Below are 16510 nucleotides of genomic sequence, written 5' to 3'. Positions count from 1 at the left end.
GTCGTCTGCCATTAGAGGGCACTAAACAACTCCACATTATTGCTTCATTGGAGGGAAGAGAGAAAGCCAGACGGGAACAGAAAGCGGGGAGGGGCGGGGGAGACTCGGGGCAGAGTCAGAGCCGAGCGAGGGAAAGACCGAAGGGGTGGGTGGGTGCGCGGGAGGGAGAGAAAGATGGGCGAGCGAGAAAGAATGAATCTGGTAAGATTAAGGATGTGGAGCCCCCGGAGCCGTCTGAAGTGAGCAAAAAGCCAGCCGCCCCCCACCCCCGGGCCGCCCGCGCCCCTCCCTTGCGTGCTCACGACGGTAATTATAAAGCGAAAAGCAGCGGCGAGGTCACCCGTTTTTACCAGCCTGCTGCACCGAGTGCGCGCGGTGCAGGTGCGGCGGCCGCGGGGCTTTGTGATTCATGCCCACTTTCAAAGGGGGGCTTGGGCCCGTCTGAGAGGCACCCAAACAACTGTCTTCTAATATTAGCACGGCTGTATTTCGGGATCTATTATAGTCTGTCCAGACAGATCCCATTGTAATGGGATCTTTTATTAAAAGATTAGCACTATCTCCTGCAGTTGGTGGAAAAAAATCTGTTATCACTGAGTTATTTGCAGTTGTGGAGGGGGTGGGAGGGGGGGTGTGGAAGATGGGGTAGGAGGGCGAGAGGAGGGGTGGGGGGCTACAGACTGGCAGGGGGGAGGCTTGACCCGAGGTGGGGGCGAGGAGGGGCGGGTTTGCAATCCGTAGGAGAACAAATCTAGTGACCTGCGAATGTCCAAGAATTTTGTCTGCATACTTCGCTGTCTGTTGACCTTCGGGCTCCAGAAGCGAAAAGAATAGACATTTAAATGGCAGCTTTGGAATAAACAATATAGCATTTTCCGTGAAGTAATCGTTTTATATAAAAGGAAATATCGCCTCCTCAGTTTCATTCAGCGGTGCCAAAAATGTTATAAATGAGAGACCCGCCAACTTTCAGCGAAGAAAGCCAGGCACTGTGCTTAATAAACTGAGGCTACAGAAGTTCATTATCGATGTTGCAATCTTTTTTATTCCGCGAACCGACAGTGTGAGTGTGTGTGTGTGTGTGTGTGTGTGTGTGTGTGTGTGTGTGTGTGTGTGGAGAGAGAGAGAGAGAGAGAGACCAGGAGACCAGGCTGCGAGAGAGACAGACACACAGGACAGGACAGAAACTGGGGAGTCTCCGAGCCGGAGAGGGGGGGCAGACCGCCTACGTCGGCGCCCCCGCTCGGGGCTCCGACTACAGACGCGACGAAGTGAAAAGGGAGAAAAGAAAGGGACTGGGCGAGACGGTGATGGGGCGGGGGGTGTGGGGGGCGATCAGGCCTGAGGTGTTAAACATTTTTGTTCGCTTCTCACTCTTCCAGACGAAGGGCCGCGCCTCGGCCCCGCTTAGCCAGGGTGGAAGGAGCTGGTGCCGGGGCTCTCGCCACAACTCCGTGCAGGGGGTGACCGCCAAGGCATGCACAGACCCAGACACAAAACCTCGCCGGGTCCCGCGCCCAGGCTGTGGGGGACTAAAACTGCAGCGCGCCCCGGCTTAGCCGGCGCGTTGCGACCCGGCCCGGAGCGGGATAACTCGGCAGCCCCGGGCTGTCTGGGCGGTTGCAAAGTCTTTCTGGAGCTGAGGAACTGCAGCGCGGAGACAAACTCCCGGGGTCCCCCCCCACACCCCCGCTCCGCCCGCCGCCTCCTCCAGCGCCCCCCTCGCGCGCGCGCACGCGCGCACACACACACTCACACACACTCACACTCACACACACACCGGCGGCGTGCAGGACCAGAAGTGGGTGTTCTTCCCCACTCCCCACCCCCGAAGCGCAGCCCCCACCCCCCGCCCCGGTCGCCTGCCCCCTCCCTCCCGCTCCTACGCAAATAAGAACTCGGCGATTCCCCTCCTGCCCCTTTGATTTCGGGCACCTCCAGCAGATAATTGGGAAGGGTTTCCAGAAGGTGGGAAATGTCACCTGATTCACACTGAACTTTTAAAAGCTCCCCACCCCCAAGGAGCCGCGCACACCCGCGCTCGCCGCCGCCCTCCCACGGCCCCACACCCTGGGAGACCGCCCACCGCACACCGCGGAGACCCCCGTCTAGATTTAAAGCGCGGCTGCGCCCGGCTTCTGACGTCCATTGAATCGCGCGGGCGGCCGGCGGCGAGCGCGGGGCTGCGCCGGGATCGCTGCGCCTCCGCCGCTCGCCTCTGCGACGCGCGCCGCTCTCCGAGCCACCCGCGCCCCGCGCCCCGCGCCCGCGCCCGCGCCCCGCGCTCCTCGCCCCGCGCTCCTCGCCCGCGCCCCGCGCCCCGCGCCGGCCCCCAGGATGGCCCGGCCCCGGCACCCGCCCGGCGGGCTCTGCCTCCTGCTGCTCCTGCTCTGCCAGTTCCTGGAGGACCGCGGCGCCCAGGGTAAGCGAGCGCGGCGCGCGGGGAGCTCGGCGGAGGGCAGGGGCTGGGACTTTGCTGGGGGCTCCACTTGGGCTGTGCGGAGAGTGGGGCTCGCGGATGTTGGACCAACTGGGGACTCCGAGATGGAGACGAGCGGGAAGGCGGGAGGCACTGACACTTTGGGACTGGGAGCCGAGTTCCGAGCGCGGTTATCCTTAAAAAGGGAAGGGAGCGAGCTGGAGTTGCTCTCGGTAGTTAGGGTTAGATGCTCCAAGTTCTGGACAGGATGAGTTTGGAGGTTCTCTCTCCTGTTTGGCTCTGAAGAAGGGGACAAGCATCAGTAGCCTGGAGATTTCACTTGACCCATGTGCAGTATAACATCGCTGCCTCCCACATCTTTTGGGTAGTTTGAAAAATGACCGGAGGCTGGGGGAGGGGAGGTATAATGAAATTTCTTAGGTGCCTGGGGGACGTGGTTTCAGAAACTTTGCCCAAACTTGGAAATGTGGGTGCTGAAAATTTTAGAGGGAAGGAGCTTTCTGCCTAGTGGATACTTCTACCAGCCCCCTCCCCCCAACCCCTGGAAAAAAAAAAAAAAAAAGTACCCCGCAGTGTTTTGAATAGTGTACAATTTTTCCCCTTTGCTTTATTCTCCTGTTAACTTTCTGTTGAACTGTGAGGCGTCCACAAGCGATTTAAATTCTGAGATGCGTTAAGAGCGTATTTCTAAAGTTCTTTTCTTTAATGAAATGTATTCATTTCAATTAGTCTTTGGGTAGAATTTTTCATAAGAGCTGCTTGCAATTATTAAAGACACATTGATGATTCAAGAGAAATCTTCCTGACCAAGCCCCGAACATTAAAAAGAGGGAGAAATGGCTTGCAAAGATTTCGTGTAGGTATGAAATAGGTATATGCTACCATGAAATGGCAGGACGCTGCCTCCTCTGCTTTTTCCACCCCCCGCACTTCTCTTGAGACAGACGTGTAACTTTCCCTGCTTCTGCGTTAAACATTTCAAGTGCATTGTAAGCTGTCCTCCTGGCTACTACTGCCCCCGGCCGTCTACACCGCACTGCGCTCAGTTGCCCACCTTTTGGAGCGAGGCGCAGCCTGGGTGCCCGGAACGTGGGCGCCGGGAAAGCAATCCTTGGAGATTTCGAAAGATCCCGGTGGCCGCGGGCGTCCTCTGGGTCTGGCGGATTGCAAAACGGGCCCGTCGGGCTGGCTGCGCCTCGAGGCCGCGCGGGGCAGCTCCGGGCAGGGCCGGGTTGCTTTTTTTGCTTTCATTTTTCACAAGTGCCGTTTTTGCTTGATCTGTTCCTGCGTGTGTGTCTGTCTCGGGCGCGCGCTCTCTCTCTCTCTTTCTCTCTCAAGTTCTCCTACTTTCTTAACCCTTGTCACAAATAATACCCGCACCGCCTACGTGAAATGAACATGTAAAAACATCCGTCGCATCCTGTTTTTGTCAGGTTCTTTAATCTGCTCTTCCAGTCGCTGCAGGTTATGAAATGGGACGAATAAAAGTAAACAGTCTAGTAAAAGTCAATGCAAGCTGCACGTGTTGTGTCTGGGTCACTGGAAACTGACATCGATAGGGCTGGGGCGCTCTGGCTTCTAGCTCCAGCCTCCCTCCCTCTCGCCCACCTCTCACCTCCCCAGTCTGGGTCCCTCCCCCATCTTTCCTTCAACTTTCACTCCCTTCGAATTTGTTTAATTTTTGCTTCTCTCCCCCTCCCTCTGCTTCAATTTCACTCCTTACTCACCCAGCCGGGTCTCTTTCCTTCAGGCGTGGGAAGCCTCTTCCTCCTCCAGGGCGCACTCACCCACACACCTTCCCACCCCTGTCTCCTCGCAGCTGGGAATTGCTGGCTCCGCCAAGCAAAGAACGGCCGCTGCCAGGTCCTGTACAAGACAGAGCTTAGTAAGGAGGAGTGCTGCAGCACGGGCCGCCTGAGCACCTCCTGGACAGAGGAGGATGTCAATGACAACACCCTCTTCAAGTGGATGATTTTCAATGGGGGCGCCCCCAACTGCATCCCCTGTAAAGGTAGGACTCTCCCTCCCCAATTTTCAGGCCCTCAGTAGAGGGCGTCTTTCCCTCAACTTACCCACTGCCCAGCTGGAGTTTGGACTAGGAGAGCTTTGTTCACGGGTCCCCTCTTAGCTCCCCCAGCCCTGGTAAGCCATTATGAAGTCAAATCCTGTCTGTTACACACTGCAGTCGAAACAAAATCTGCACAAGTTCCTGGATTTCTTCGCCAGGTATTGGTTGTGAAGCCAGCCAAACCTCTCTCTGGGAGATTTTGGCTGAGAAACAACCCACTGTCCCTCCTCAACTTCTAGGAGAGGGCCTGGGCCCCTGGGCCTGTAACTCTCTGTCTACATGATTGCACAAGCTACCTGCAGCCCTCCTAGCTGATCTGCATACTGTCTGGCCCTGCTTTTAATCCATACCTCTATCCAATTTGTAGAAACATGCGAAAATGTGGACTGTGGACCCGGGAAAAAATGCCGAATGAACAAGAAGAACAAACCCCGCTGTGTCTGTGCTCCAGATTGTTCCAACATCACCTGGAAAGGTCCAGTCTGTGGACTAGATGGGAAAACTTACCGTAATGAATGTGCACTCCTCAAGGCCAGATGTAAAGAGCAGCCAGAACTGGAAGTCCAGTACCAGGGCAAGTGTAAAAGTAAGTCCTACCGTTCTTGAGCAAGACAATCCTGGCTTTACACATAAGCCAGACCCTCTTGAAGGCCACTGGGGGGTGGAGTGGGGGTTTAATATACTGTGAATGAGCCTAAAAGAAGACGTCCAAGTAAAGATACCTTTAAAACTAAAAACGCAATACAGAAGGGGCAACCCAAAGTAATAGATTGTTACTTGGACACCACAGGATTCTGAAAGTGCTTTTTAAAAGCTGACTGCTTCAGTTGCATGATTTCCTCGATAGTATCCAGTACTCTCTCAAGAACCAGAAGGTGCCTGTTAATATGTGTTTCCTTCTTTGTTTCAGAGACTTGCCGGGATGTTTTCTGCCCTGGCAGCTCCACCTGTGTGGTAGACCAGACTAATAATGCCTACTGTGTGACATGTAACCGGATTTGCCCAGAGCCCACCTCCTCTGAACAGTATCTCTGTGGAAATGATGGGGTGACCTACTCCAGCGCCTGTCACCTGAGAAAGGCTACGTGTCTGCTGGGCAGATCCATTGGATTAGCCTATGAGGGAAAGTGTATCAGTAGGTATTCTGGATTGAGAAAGGAAAAGGGAAAACAGCATGGGAAAGGCTAGTTCTCCGGTTAAAACTGTGGGGTTAACCAATAAATAAGCCCCAAACCTCCCAAACCCATAGTTTTCCCCCCAAAAGAGATATACTCCCTAGCTTGGGTAAACTGTCATGACCACAGCATTCCTTACAGAAACTGTTGTCTTCTAGAAGTGTTGACATATATATATTCAAATGCCAGCAAGAAACAGGAAACAATTTTCCATCTTAGAAAACTTAGAACTCATTCAATTTTACACATTTTTTTAAGTGCTAGACTTGCTGGAAGCAAGAAGTAATTACTTAACAGTTCCTAAAATCTGTTATCAGATTCTGATAACTGATGGAATTCTTTCTTTTATAAAAGGCCTCACTTGTAATCAAATACATATTTAACTCAAGGATAATGTGAACTCCTCTTCTAGAAGAAAATGCAATTTTCTTGCATTCATATCATATGGAGGAAACTGGCTGTGTCTGGGTATTTGAGTTTCAGTTTCATTCCAATCCTTTTCCCCATTAGTGAGTAACTTGCATGTTTGTATTTATTGATCGGAGACTAGAGAAAGGAAGAAAAGGGGGAATCAACTTACTCATCACAGGTGTATTATATCCTAGAAGCAAAGTCCTGTGAAGATATCCAGTGCACTGGCGGAAAAAAGTGTTTATGGGATTTCAAGGTTGGCAGGGGCCGGTGTTCCCTCTGCGACGAGCTGTGCCCTGAGAGTAAGTCTGAGGAGCCTGTCTGTGCCAGTGACAATGCCACTTACGCCAGCGAGTGTGCCATGAAGGAGGCTGCCTGCTCCTCAGGTGTGCTGTTAGAAGTAAAGCACTCCGGATCTTGCAACTGTAAGTGTGATCTTTAACCTTGCTGCAATGTAAGGCTTTCCCAGGCCAGCCCTAGGGAATGGAGACGGAAAAAGCACGCAAACCTCCCAAATAAGCCATTTTCCGTTTATGTTAGATACCTGCTAAATTCCACCAGCAATCAGTGATCCACGGAAAAAATCCCCCCGGAATGTTTTCTGGCTTTTTAGGACTTGTCCAGTCATCATCGATGGGGTTACCTCTGAAAATCTATTTCCAGTCATTTGCCCCTAATTCTTTTGCTTTAGTAATGTGCTTTGCTATTTGCTTTATTAACACTGAAATCTAAACTAACTGCATCAACAGTTGTTGTTTTTTTTTTTTTTTTCTTTTTCAAAGACAGCTCTATGTTATCACACACAGGCTGCTGCTTTTCGCAGTTGCCCCTACTAACTCTGAATTAAGGACCCAAAGCAGTTATACCTAGAACACAAGAGCGCTTTTTATCTGATTTCAGGAATCTGCCCGTAAAACCTGAGCCATTGATTCTTCAGAACTTTCTGCAGTTTTTGACTTCATAGATTATGTTTTTTAAAAAAAAATTTTTTAAACTTATTGTGTAACAGCAGATGCCAAAAAAAAAAAAAAAAAGCATCTTACTGCAAGTCACATAAAAATGCAACGCTGTATTATGGCTGTATCAGAGGGCTTTGAAAACGTACACTGAGCTGCTTCTGCGCTGTTGTTGTCCATATTTAAACAACAGCTCCCCTGTATTCCCCCATCTAGCCATTTCGGAAGACACCGAGGAAGAGGAGGAAGATGAAGACCAGGACTACAGCTTTCCTATATCTTCCATTCTAGAGTGGTAAACCCTCCACCAATGTCAGTGTTGACATAGCCTTTGGGCAAAAAAACAAAAACAAAAACAAACAAAAAAAAAAAAAAAAAGAAAGAAAGAAAGAAAAAGAAAAAATGTATTGTCCATACTGTAAATAAGTGTATGCTTATTTATTTGGGGGGAAAACTATACATGAAGGACCTTTGTCCTAAAGCTCTCTCCCAGGTCACCTTGTTACTCATTGGACATGGAGAGGCGGTCATTGTGAGGTCTACTGGATGAGGCCCATAGTTGAGACTTGTAGACATTTATTTATACTGTGTCATGTTTTATAATTTATACATAAAATGTCTGGTTGACTGTACACCTTGTTTTTGAAGAAATTTATTCGTGAAAGGAAGAGCAGTTGTTATTTATTGTGAGGTCTCTTGCTTGTAAAGTAAAAGCTTTTTTTCCTTGTAAACCATTTAAGTTCATTCCTTACTATTCACTCACTCATCTGTCTCCCTTCATTGCACTGTTGTTAGATCCTTTTCCACTTTAACAAACTTGCATGTCAGTTTCTGTCATGTTTATTTATTGGATTCTCCGCTGCCTGTTCTGTACATACATGATCCCTCGGGTTTTGTTTACAAGGAATCTTGACTGACCAAAAGGCATTATAACTGATTCAAATACAAGGTACAAAGGATACATCTTTGAGGAAACTCCTCCTTCGGTTCTCTCGTGATGAAGACATTTGTGAGAGAGGGGTTGTAGCAGTGTTAGAGTTCTAGAAATGTACTTTTAAGATGTTACAGATCCAAAGAAATTGAAAGAAGGGGTGTCAGGAGAATGAAGGAAGGGGATGATGCCACACATTCAACTTTTTGTTAGATGTTTCCTTTAAGCTAGTCTACTCCTGTACCTTTTCAATTCTTTTTCAACCAATGTGTCACGAAAAGTTATTATATCAAAGCTTTATCAGTTCAAGTTTCTTGCTTTTCATAATACTTTTTTCTGATGCAATTTTATATTTTCAAACATGGCAAGTTAAATATAAATTCATTTAAATATATAGTTTTGTACTTTTCTACCATGTAAATGTGCAATGTATATAAAAGTTATAATGTGTATTTGTAAATAAATGATGAGTGGAAAAATAAAAAAATTTTAAAAAGCCAATGGTCTCAACTGCTGATGATAGAAAAGAAGGTGTTTGGGTTTTCGGGTAAAAATGTGTATGATCCATTTGCTGAGAATGAGAGTTACCATTGAAATTAAATGACTAGACCAGTAGAAACTCCAAAACAGGGTAAATTATAAATCACCTCCATGGAGAAAGATAAAGGGAGGTCTCTGGCAACACATTTGGAGGAATGACACCCTACCTGCTTAGTGAGCCCCCTGGGAAATAGAAGGGGGCTGCTCTCTACAATGCAGCAAGCCTAAAGTGTCCTCCTTAAAAACAACTTGGCTGTCCTTGTTTACAAACTCATTTCCATATCCAAGGGCACTTTTTATCCTACTTTCCTCATCTAAATAAAGTAGATCTTAGATCTTTAAAAAAAACAAGACAAATCACAAGGAAAAGTGAAAATAGACTAATACTTGACAAACACACTCTAGAAATCAGAATGTCAACTACAAAATAGGCATTATAGTGTTAGAATTCTAGTGACTTAGTGAGGTGATGATAGGGTAGGGATGGATTTGTACAATGATGCTCATGGGTCATGGAGATTAAATAATGACACTCTGAAGAAGAAGTGTGTTAATATTTTGCTGTCTGCTAGACAGCCAAGTCACCTTGAGAGCCTCAGATTGGCATTCGGGACATCAGTTGACAATCTCTGTGGATACTTTGTAATTCATATTGATAGAATACCAGATAGTCACAATTTTCTAATCTATTGCATGCTGATTTATTGCCTAAATATATTTAAAAATAATCCAAAAAAATTAAGTTAGAAACCAGTGTCATCTCAATCAAAAACTATGTCAAAGAAATAGGAGATAGAGAAGAGAATGGGACTGTGTGGGGTAAAGAGCAAAGAACAGTCAATATTGCCAACTTGCTAAACAAATATGTTCTTTCTTTCAAGGACCATGACCCAAGCTCTTTTTAAAAGTTCACCCCTTCTGTGAAAACTTCTTTAATATAAGTAATTTTAAAATGAAGTTTGTTGGCTCTCAACCATAGTCACCATCTGAGAAATTAGGTGGAGGCAGAGGAGGGGTCCTCTTGGGTAGGCTGAGTTGGTATGATTACTAGTGTGTCAGGGTTTTTCCAGTTGTCATCCCTGGGTTTCCAGAGAAAGAACAGCAGAAGACAAATAGGCTGCCATCGGCCACAAAAAAACAAGAGTCGTAACTTCTCCAGTGCCCGGGAGCTACTGGCTTGCCACTAGGGATGAACTGTAGGGAAAGGAAAGAGAGCTGACAGATTTGGTTTCACAGCCCTTCCTGAAATTGATGTGTTACTTTGTCTGGGATGCTAACTGGGGATTGATGGGCAGAGTAAAAACATGAAATTTAAGGGACACTGATGTGTGTTAGCAAGGGAGAGTGATAAAATCAACAGTTTGTCTTTGAAATGACATCTAGATTATTTGCAAATTTTGTTTCATATTTGTCAGCATCATGCCTCTCAAACACCAAACAGAATCTCTTTTTTTCTTCTTGGAGTTTCCTACCTTTCCAATATTCTGCATTAGGCAAGTGAGTACCAAAAAATATAACTGTCTTTTAAAATTAAAATTAGCTACTATCACTAGGCTATTGTTAGAATTTCAACTATAACTCAAAAATGTCTAATTCACTTATAATGTAATTAATACAAGCAGTACTAGTTATTATAATATTTTTAATTAGTATGACTACTTCCTAGTCACCATTAGGAATTACAAAATACCTACTAATAATGAAAAAAATCAGCGGTCTACTTTTCATCATATGTCTACTTAAATTAAGATTTATGTATGTATATGGGGTATGGTTCCCAGGGTATGGCAAAAGTAACCTGGCATAATTGGCAGCATTCTCAAACTTGGCAGCTAAATGAACTACCTGACCTCAGACTGGAAACTGTATCCAAAGGGGAAATAAATAACATTATTAGGCCAATTAACAAAATTGGAATAAAGTATTAATGTCAAATTTACTGACATTGATTATCACTGTGGTTATGTAAGAGAATATACCATAAAAAAAGAGAATATTGCCATATTTAGGAGATACACAATGAAGCTTTTAGGGAAAGGAAAAAAAAATTAAGGTAAAGAGACCATAATATGTATAACTGACTCTTAAATGATTTAGAAAGAAAAAATACAGATTTATATAGGGTTTTTCCCTTAAATATTCAAAGAGAAAACACACAAATGATAAAAGAAGTATCAACAAGTGAATGTTGATACTTGCAATTGATCTATTAACCTGAAATTTGGCCAGGAAAAAAAAAGTTTAAAAATGTTAAGTCATTCCCAAGGGGAGGTACACGATAGAATCTCTCTCTCATTCTCTAGGAAAGCATTCTCATTCTCTAGGAAATATCAGAGTAGTTAAAAAATTCATCTCGTATCACCAAAAAAAAAAAAAAAACAACTAGAAAATTATTCCAAAGACTCAAATGGGCAATGAGAAAATTCCTGACACCCAAGCCATACTCAAAATAAGAAAGTCTTTCTGTAATGATCTTAAAATGTAGTGATTAGGGGCCTCCCTGGTGGTGCAAGGGGTTAAGGTGCAACCTATGAAGCTATCTGCAGCATGAGTTCAAGCCCCAGCCAGGGAGCTACCCATATGGCGCAGCAGACCTCCCCTGACTCAACCGCTGCTCCCCTCAGCAGTGTATTTCGGTGGATATGCCTGTTCAGTTCCCCACTCTGTCTCTGGTGAATCCTCTCACCCCCCACACCTCTGGCCTGTACCCCAGTTCTTGTATGCATAAATAAATAAATCTTTAAAAAAATGTAGTGATTAGTAGCTTCACTAAAACACTCCAAAAACCCAAAACCTCCCATCTCCTCTCTGCTTGCTATATATTAATTTGCTACTGGGGATAAGTTGTTAGCCTCTCAGTGCCTTAGTTTTCCCATATAAGTAATCAATGAAGTGTCTCCTAACATTACTGTGAGAATTAAGAGACTCAGTGTGTACAGTTCTTACTTAGTTCTGTGAATGGCACACAAAAACCAATCAGTAAACAATGTCCTCTAGGATTATAATCATTGTTACTAATTAAAGAAAAACAAAGATGAATTTGTGTCTCATCAAGCAAACTCTACTTTGAAAATGCAATGCATAAGAATTGTACTAATCAAGACTAGAAGCACAAGTGAAGAATTTTTAAATGGAATGTAGACATAATTTTAAAGTAGTTTAACCATGGTAGTATTTAACAAGACTCCACAAAGGTCTAGATGCTGTAGCAAAAGTGTACATCTCTTAGTTCAAATATGTGTAAACATATTGTATGCCGTGAAAATTTAGAAAAGTTCATCTACCACCACCCTTTTCAAAGCCAATACATGTGCCTTTTGCCCTTTTTTTCACACACTCAACCCAATCCCTTGGTAGTAAACTAAATTAATTCAATCTTCTTAAATTTGATATGAATTCCTACATGAGGACTATAGGTTTATAAGATAGTAAAAAATTATTTCCAAATTGTCAAAAAGTGTAATGGTAATTTCACAATTATCAGATATAAAAAGATAGATAAATTAATAAATTAATTTATTAAAGAAGATTTTTCAAAATCTAGGTCCTAAAATGGATACATTTCTGTTCCTTCCATTCTACTTTCCATTCAGATCAGCACAAAGTCACTCTTCAGCCAAAAGCTGTCATGTAAATAGACTCCAGGCATGCTTGTCCTGTGTATTCATCAGACCTGCCCAGACATGTCCGAATCCCTGTTTCTATTTAGCTGGAATCCCCCCAGGAGTACTGGATGGTCCCTAGGGTTTGCCATCCTTGGACTTCAGCTATCTTGGCTGATGCCAAAAAGATTTCTGCCGCTGAGTCCTTCAGACACTTAAAAACATATTCTCTGGATTACACCAAATGTAGTCCTGGCAGAGCTATAATTTGTCATTTTTCTATTTTAAGATATGGTCAGGGAACCAACTGGTACTGTTGAGAGCCAGATATCCTCCCATCAAAAGTCTCTGGTATTCATTCCCTAAGGACTCAGGTCTCTGTCTAAAGCAGCCGTCTAAGATTTTCTTGAGAATTTGGGATAAGCAAAAGTTAGAGGCAACATTATGATCCTAGGGAGGTAAAGTGAATGAATTCATTGTTCTAGTTCTATGAAGAGATCTTGATAAAGCTCTATCTTTTTCAGCCCCAAAAATGAATAAATCAATTTAATTGAGAGGATATTTTCATGGTCATTGCACATTCCATAAGAAGTGGTGGTGATAAAAGACCAGATGAAGGCTAGTCTTGATAGTTTCTTGAGATTGCTATGGGTTTATGACCTCATGACAACGGGTAACAAAGTAGTTGGACTATTTAAAAAGTCAGCAATACCTAGAACTTCTGAGATAGGGTCTTTGTAGGAACAGTGTTCTAGAGGTCATTAAAATGGCCTAGGGGCAATTTATTTATCAAAAATATGGAAACAGGACACAGTCAATAAAACTCTCAAATATAAATAGTGCTACTCAAGGTGTGTTAGGGGGAAAAGGATGTCCTAAAGCTAATTCCATACAGGCTTTGTGGACTCCACCCCCACCCCAGGCCAAAGCCAAAGACACTGGGAACTCCAAATCCCATCACCACCAAAGGGACCTGGGGGCTGGGGCCTGAGGGTGGGGTTAAGCAGTCAGGTTGATATAAGGCAGACACATGGGCTTTGGAGGGGTCCCCCATTTTGGCTCTCCACCAGCTAGCAGAGTCCGGCCAGCTCTGAGAGTGCCTTTGGGTTTCGAGGTCGGCGGATCGTGTAGGACGCATTAAAGACTTTATTTCCCTATTTTCTCCCTGAGTTGTACATTTTCCTTATTTCCTTTTCCCTTGTAAATAAACCTTTTATTAACCTTTTGTGTGTGCCTGTAGTAGAGTATTAATAAGTCCCTTTTAAGCGCAGGGGTGAGGACCCACAACCAGGCAACCCACTCAATATCGGGGCTGCCCTATTGTAACAGGGTGGTCCTCAGGAAAGGGGGAGGTTCCCTGCCCTACCCAAGGGAGGGTGGAGCTGAGCAGGGAGAGGAGAAGCTGCAGAAGAGACTGAGGAAGGAAGCAAGATGTAGCCAGGAGACCTGGAAGAGGCACATGGAGCCTAGACACATGTGAAGAAACTGCATTTGTCTTTTGGTCGTGAACTGGGTGACACAGTTATGAATGAGACCCGTGGAGAGGTGACAATGGCAGCTTTTATCTTGATGTTGATTTTGCTGTTTTCCGTCCGGGCTTGTCTGGTTGTTTCTGACCCTTTTCTGTGGGTCCCCACTGGAAGATGCTTTAGACTTGTGGCAGGCTTTGGGGCCTTGCTCTGGGCCGATCCCATATGGATGGACTTTTACCCACGAGGGGATGGGTAACTCTGGGTGCTTCATTTAGAAACTAGACTCTTTGCCTTTCCTGTATTGTTTCCTAGTTTTATTAAAGTTCCTTCCCATTAAAGTCTCATATGTTTTGTGTTGATGCGGCGGATGGCAAAACCCTGCATAGAACAGGCAGGTTTGCGGGGTTTGGGCTGCCCCTCTCCGCTGTCCTACAACACTATAACAGGTGCAATGCCTACTCTATTAGCAGCAGCTTTACCTGAGAACTTGTTAGAAATAACAATTCTCAAGCACTACCTCAGACCCTGAGCGTAAGGCCTAAAAATCTATATTTTTAAGAAGCTCTTCAACTGATTTTTCCCACATGCTAATCTTTGAGAAGTACTGCCCTTAGAATCATTGTAAAGTTTGAGTGAACCCCAGTTCCTGGTGTACCAGAGGCAGCTAGAATAATGGGTCTCTAGCACCACTCCAGAGAGGCCATGTTCAGCCATGATCCCCGAGTCTGACCCTCAGGATTCCCACACATAGTTGGCCTTATGCTGCAGGAGTACCCTTGGTGGTAGTAAAAGCACTTGGCCATAAACATTACAAGGCAGAATATTTTCCCTAATAGAATTTTCTCATCCTCCACTATCTTAAGTCCAATGAGACTTAAGTGGGGCTGGCTAGGAAGTGTAAACTTGCCTCATCCATTCCTTCCAGGCTTATGTACTGAGCGGTGAGTTTATCAGGAAGAAACTTGAATTTTGAATAAAGAACAGTGACATTTGAACCCTCTTGTAAGTTGGTATTTGACTTATTTCCCTCCCCTGGCACTTAGCTACAACTTTTTCCTGGAGTTCTACATCACCTTCAAGTTCAGCCATGAATTAAGAACCCAAAACTGCTACTCATCTGATCCACCTCTTAAAAACAGGGACATCTAAGCAAATAGATGCCCTAGAAATACAGGGTTGAAGCAATTCTAAGTGAAATCCTCCAAGGATGGTATTCCCCAACCCTCTGGTGCAACAATGACCCAAATTTCATAGCCTGAACCAAGTGTGGAAGGGACTTTCTCTCCATTATTTGCCATTCTACCCGACCTGGACTCATTCCTATCTCAATCATCTCTCTCTCTCTCTCTGCCCCCCTCTCTCTTTTTTAAATGATTGCATTGTATGGTGTGTGAATTTTATTGAAATAAAGGTAAGGTATTTCTTTAAATTACCCAGATAACTTCAGTGGAATAATTTCATCCTGTCACTGAATTTTAAAATTGGTTTAGTTTTATAAGAATCAGTCTATAGAAGATATAAATTATTTCTATTTCAACACATTCTAGTTACATACCCATATTTTCTATGTATTTCTATACCCCTAAATATCAATTGTGATGGTGCTATGTATAAGCCAAACACAGAAATTACAACTCTACAAAGGTCAGTCTTTTTAGGGCAATAGGAATGAAACTGAATCTTTTCATGGATAAAAAATATATCATACTTTATCTTAGTTGTATTTCTATAGTAACTGCATTATTAACACAGAGATGATGTGAAAACGAGTCATAATTCTGTGAGAAATAAAAGATAACTTACCAATGTACATTTCTTTTGCATCACTAAGAGATTCCCAAACCAGGAAAAGGATAAAAATGCCAGTCCTTTATCACTTTTGTACTAAAAGTATTTGGCATCAAATTAAAAGAACAAGAAGAACCAAATTCATGTAAGAACTTTATCCAAAGAGAGAATAATTTTGGTCCCACCTGGCTATTAACACAAACAGTCTTGAGGCAATTAATAAATGTTATCACATGTTTTTATTGGTGAGCTGCCAATTTCTAGTAGCACAGAAGTTAAGTTTTTTTTTCTTTTTTTGGTGTAAAGTGACGCTGGAAAAGAGAATTATTAGTATAAAACTGTTTTATCTGTACACAGTCATATTTAGTTTTACTTGTTATACTTCCTGAAAGTGTAACATTGAAATGAAATGAAATGTTTGGAAATGAAACATTTGCAACTTTTTGGCAAATATATTTATACACCCTCATTCTTTCTGATAAGAGCAAATTATTTTTTTTTTTAAATTTTTCACACCCCAAATAAATATGCTTTATTTTTCACTTAGGGACTAAGTAGAAAATTAGACCCCACCATCTGAATGCTAATTTTCTTTAACCAATTGAAATTATTTTCACAAATTACAGCTTTAAAATTGCAACTATCCCTTTCAGAGTGTGGAAGAAGGAGTTAAGTTTCTTTTCTCATTAAGATCATCTTTCACAAAATCCCACAATCTTATCTTAGCCTTTTCCTTTGAAGTCAAAGGCATACATTTTTTTTCAGATTTTAATTTGTTCATTTAATTCCTCTGGGTGAGGGGAGGGAAACTTGAGAATTTATGCAAGCACTTTGTTGGTTATATGGAATATTAATTATACATCTCATGATATGATGTGCAACATACCTGACAAAGATACAGATGCATATATAATGAATTGTACCCAGAGGGACAACACCCAAAGGGGGGAGGGGAGGTCCTACACTTCTAAAACACAAACAGTGATGTAAACCAATGTATACTCAATAAAAATATTATTTTTAGGGCCTCCCCAGTGGTGCAGTGGTTAAGCACTGGGTTGCGAAGCTGCCCGCACCTCTGCAGCACCAGTTCGATTCCTGGCTGCTCCCCGGCCACCAGAGGAGGG

The 16510-nt window shown here is 44.0% G+C and overlaps 1 protein-coding gene across 3 annotated transcripts; it reads left to right on the top strand.

The window, feature by feature from the left end:
- The first annotated feature begins 1922 nt into the window (after window positions 1–1922).
- FST (follistatin) lies at window positions 1923–8504 on the top strand. Of its 3 annotated transcripts, none has more exons than XM_037529973.2 (6): window positions 1923–2422; window positions 4260–4451; window positions 4876–5094; window positions 5419–5643; window positions 6289–6519; window positions 6995–8504. In XM_037529973.2, coding segments are annotated over exons 1-6 (954 nt in total). In that variant the 5' UTR covers window positions 1923–2337; the 3' UTR covers window positions 6997–8504. The 3 variants fall into 3 exon arrangements, with proteins under 3 accessions (XP_037385870.1, XP_037385868.1, XP_037385869.1); XM_037529971.2 differs by having other exon boundaries at window positions 1924–2422; window positions 7267–8502; XM_037529972.2 differs by having other exon boundaries at window positions 2338–2422; window positions 6292–6519; window positions 7267–8502.
- Window positions 8505–16510: the final 8006 nt, after the last annotated feature.

This window comes from Talpa occidentalis, unplaced genomic scaffold (genome assembly GCF_014898055.3).
Source record: "Talpa occidentalis isolate TD23 unplaced genomic scaffold, MPIMG_talOcc4v2.1 talOcc4.6, whole genome shotgun sequence".
NCBI classification, from domain to species: Eukaryota; Metazoa; Chordata; class Mammalia; order Eulipotyphla; family Talpidae; genus Talpa; species Talpa occidentalis.
This window is presented reverse-complemented; position numbering and strand designations above follow the sequence as displayed.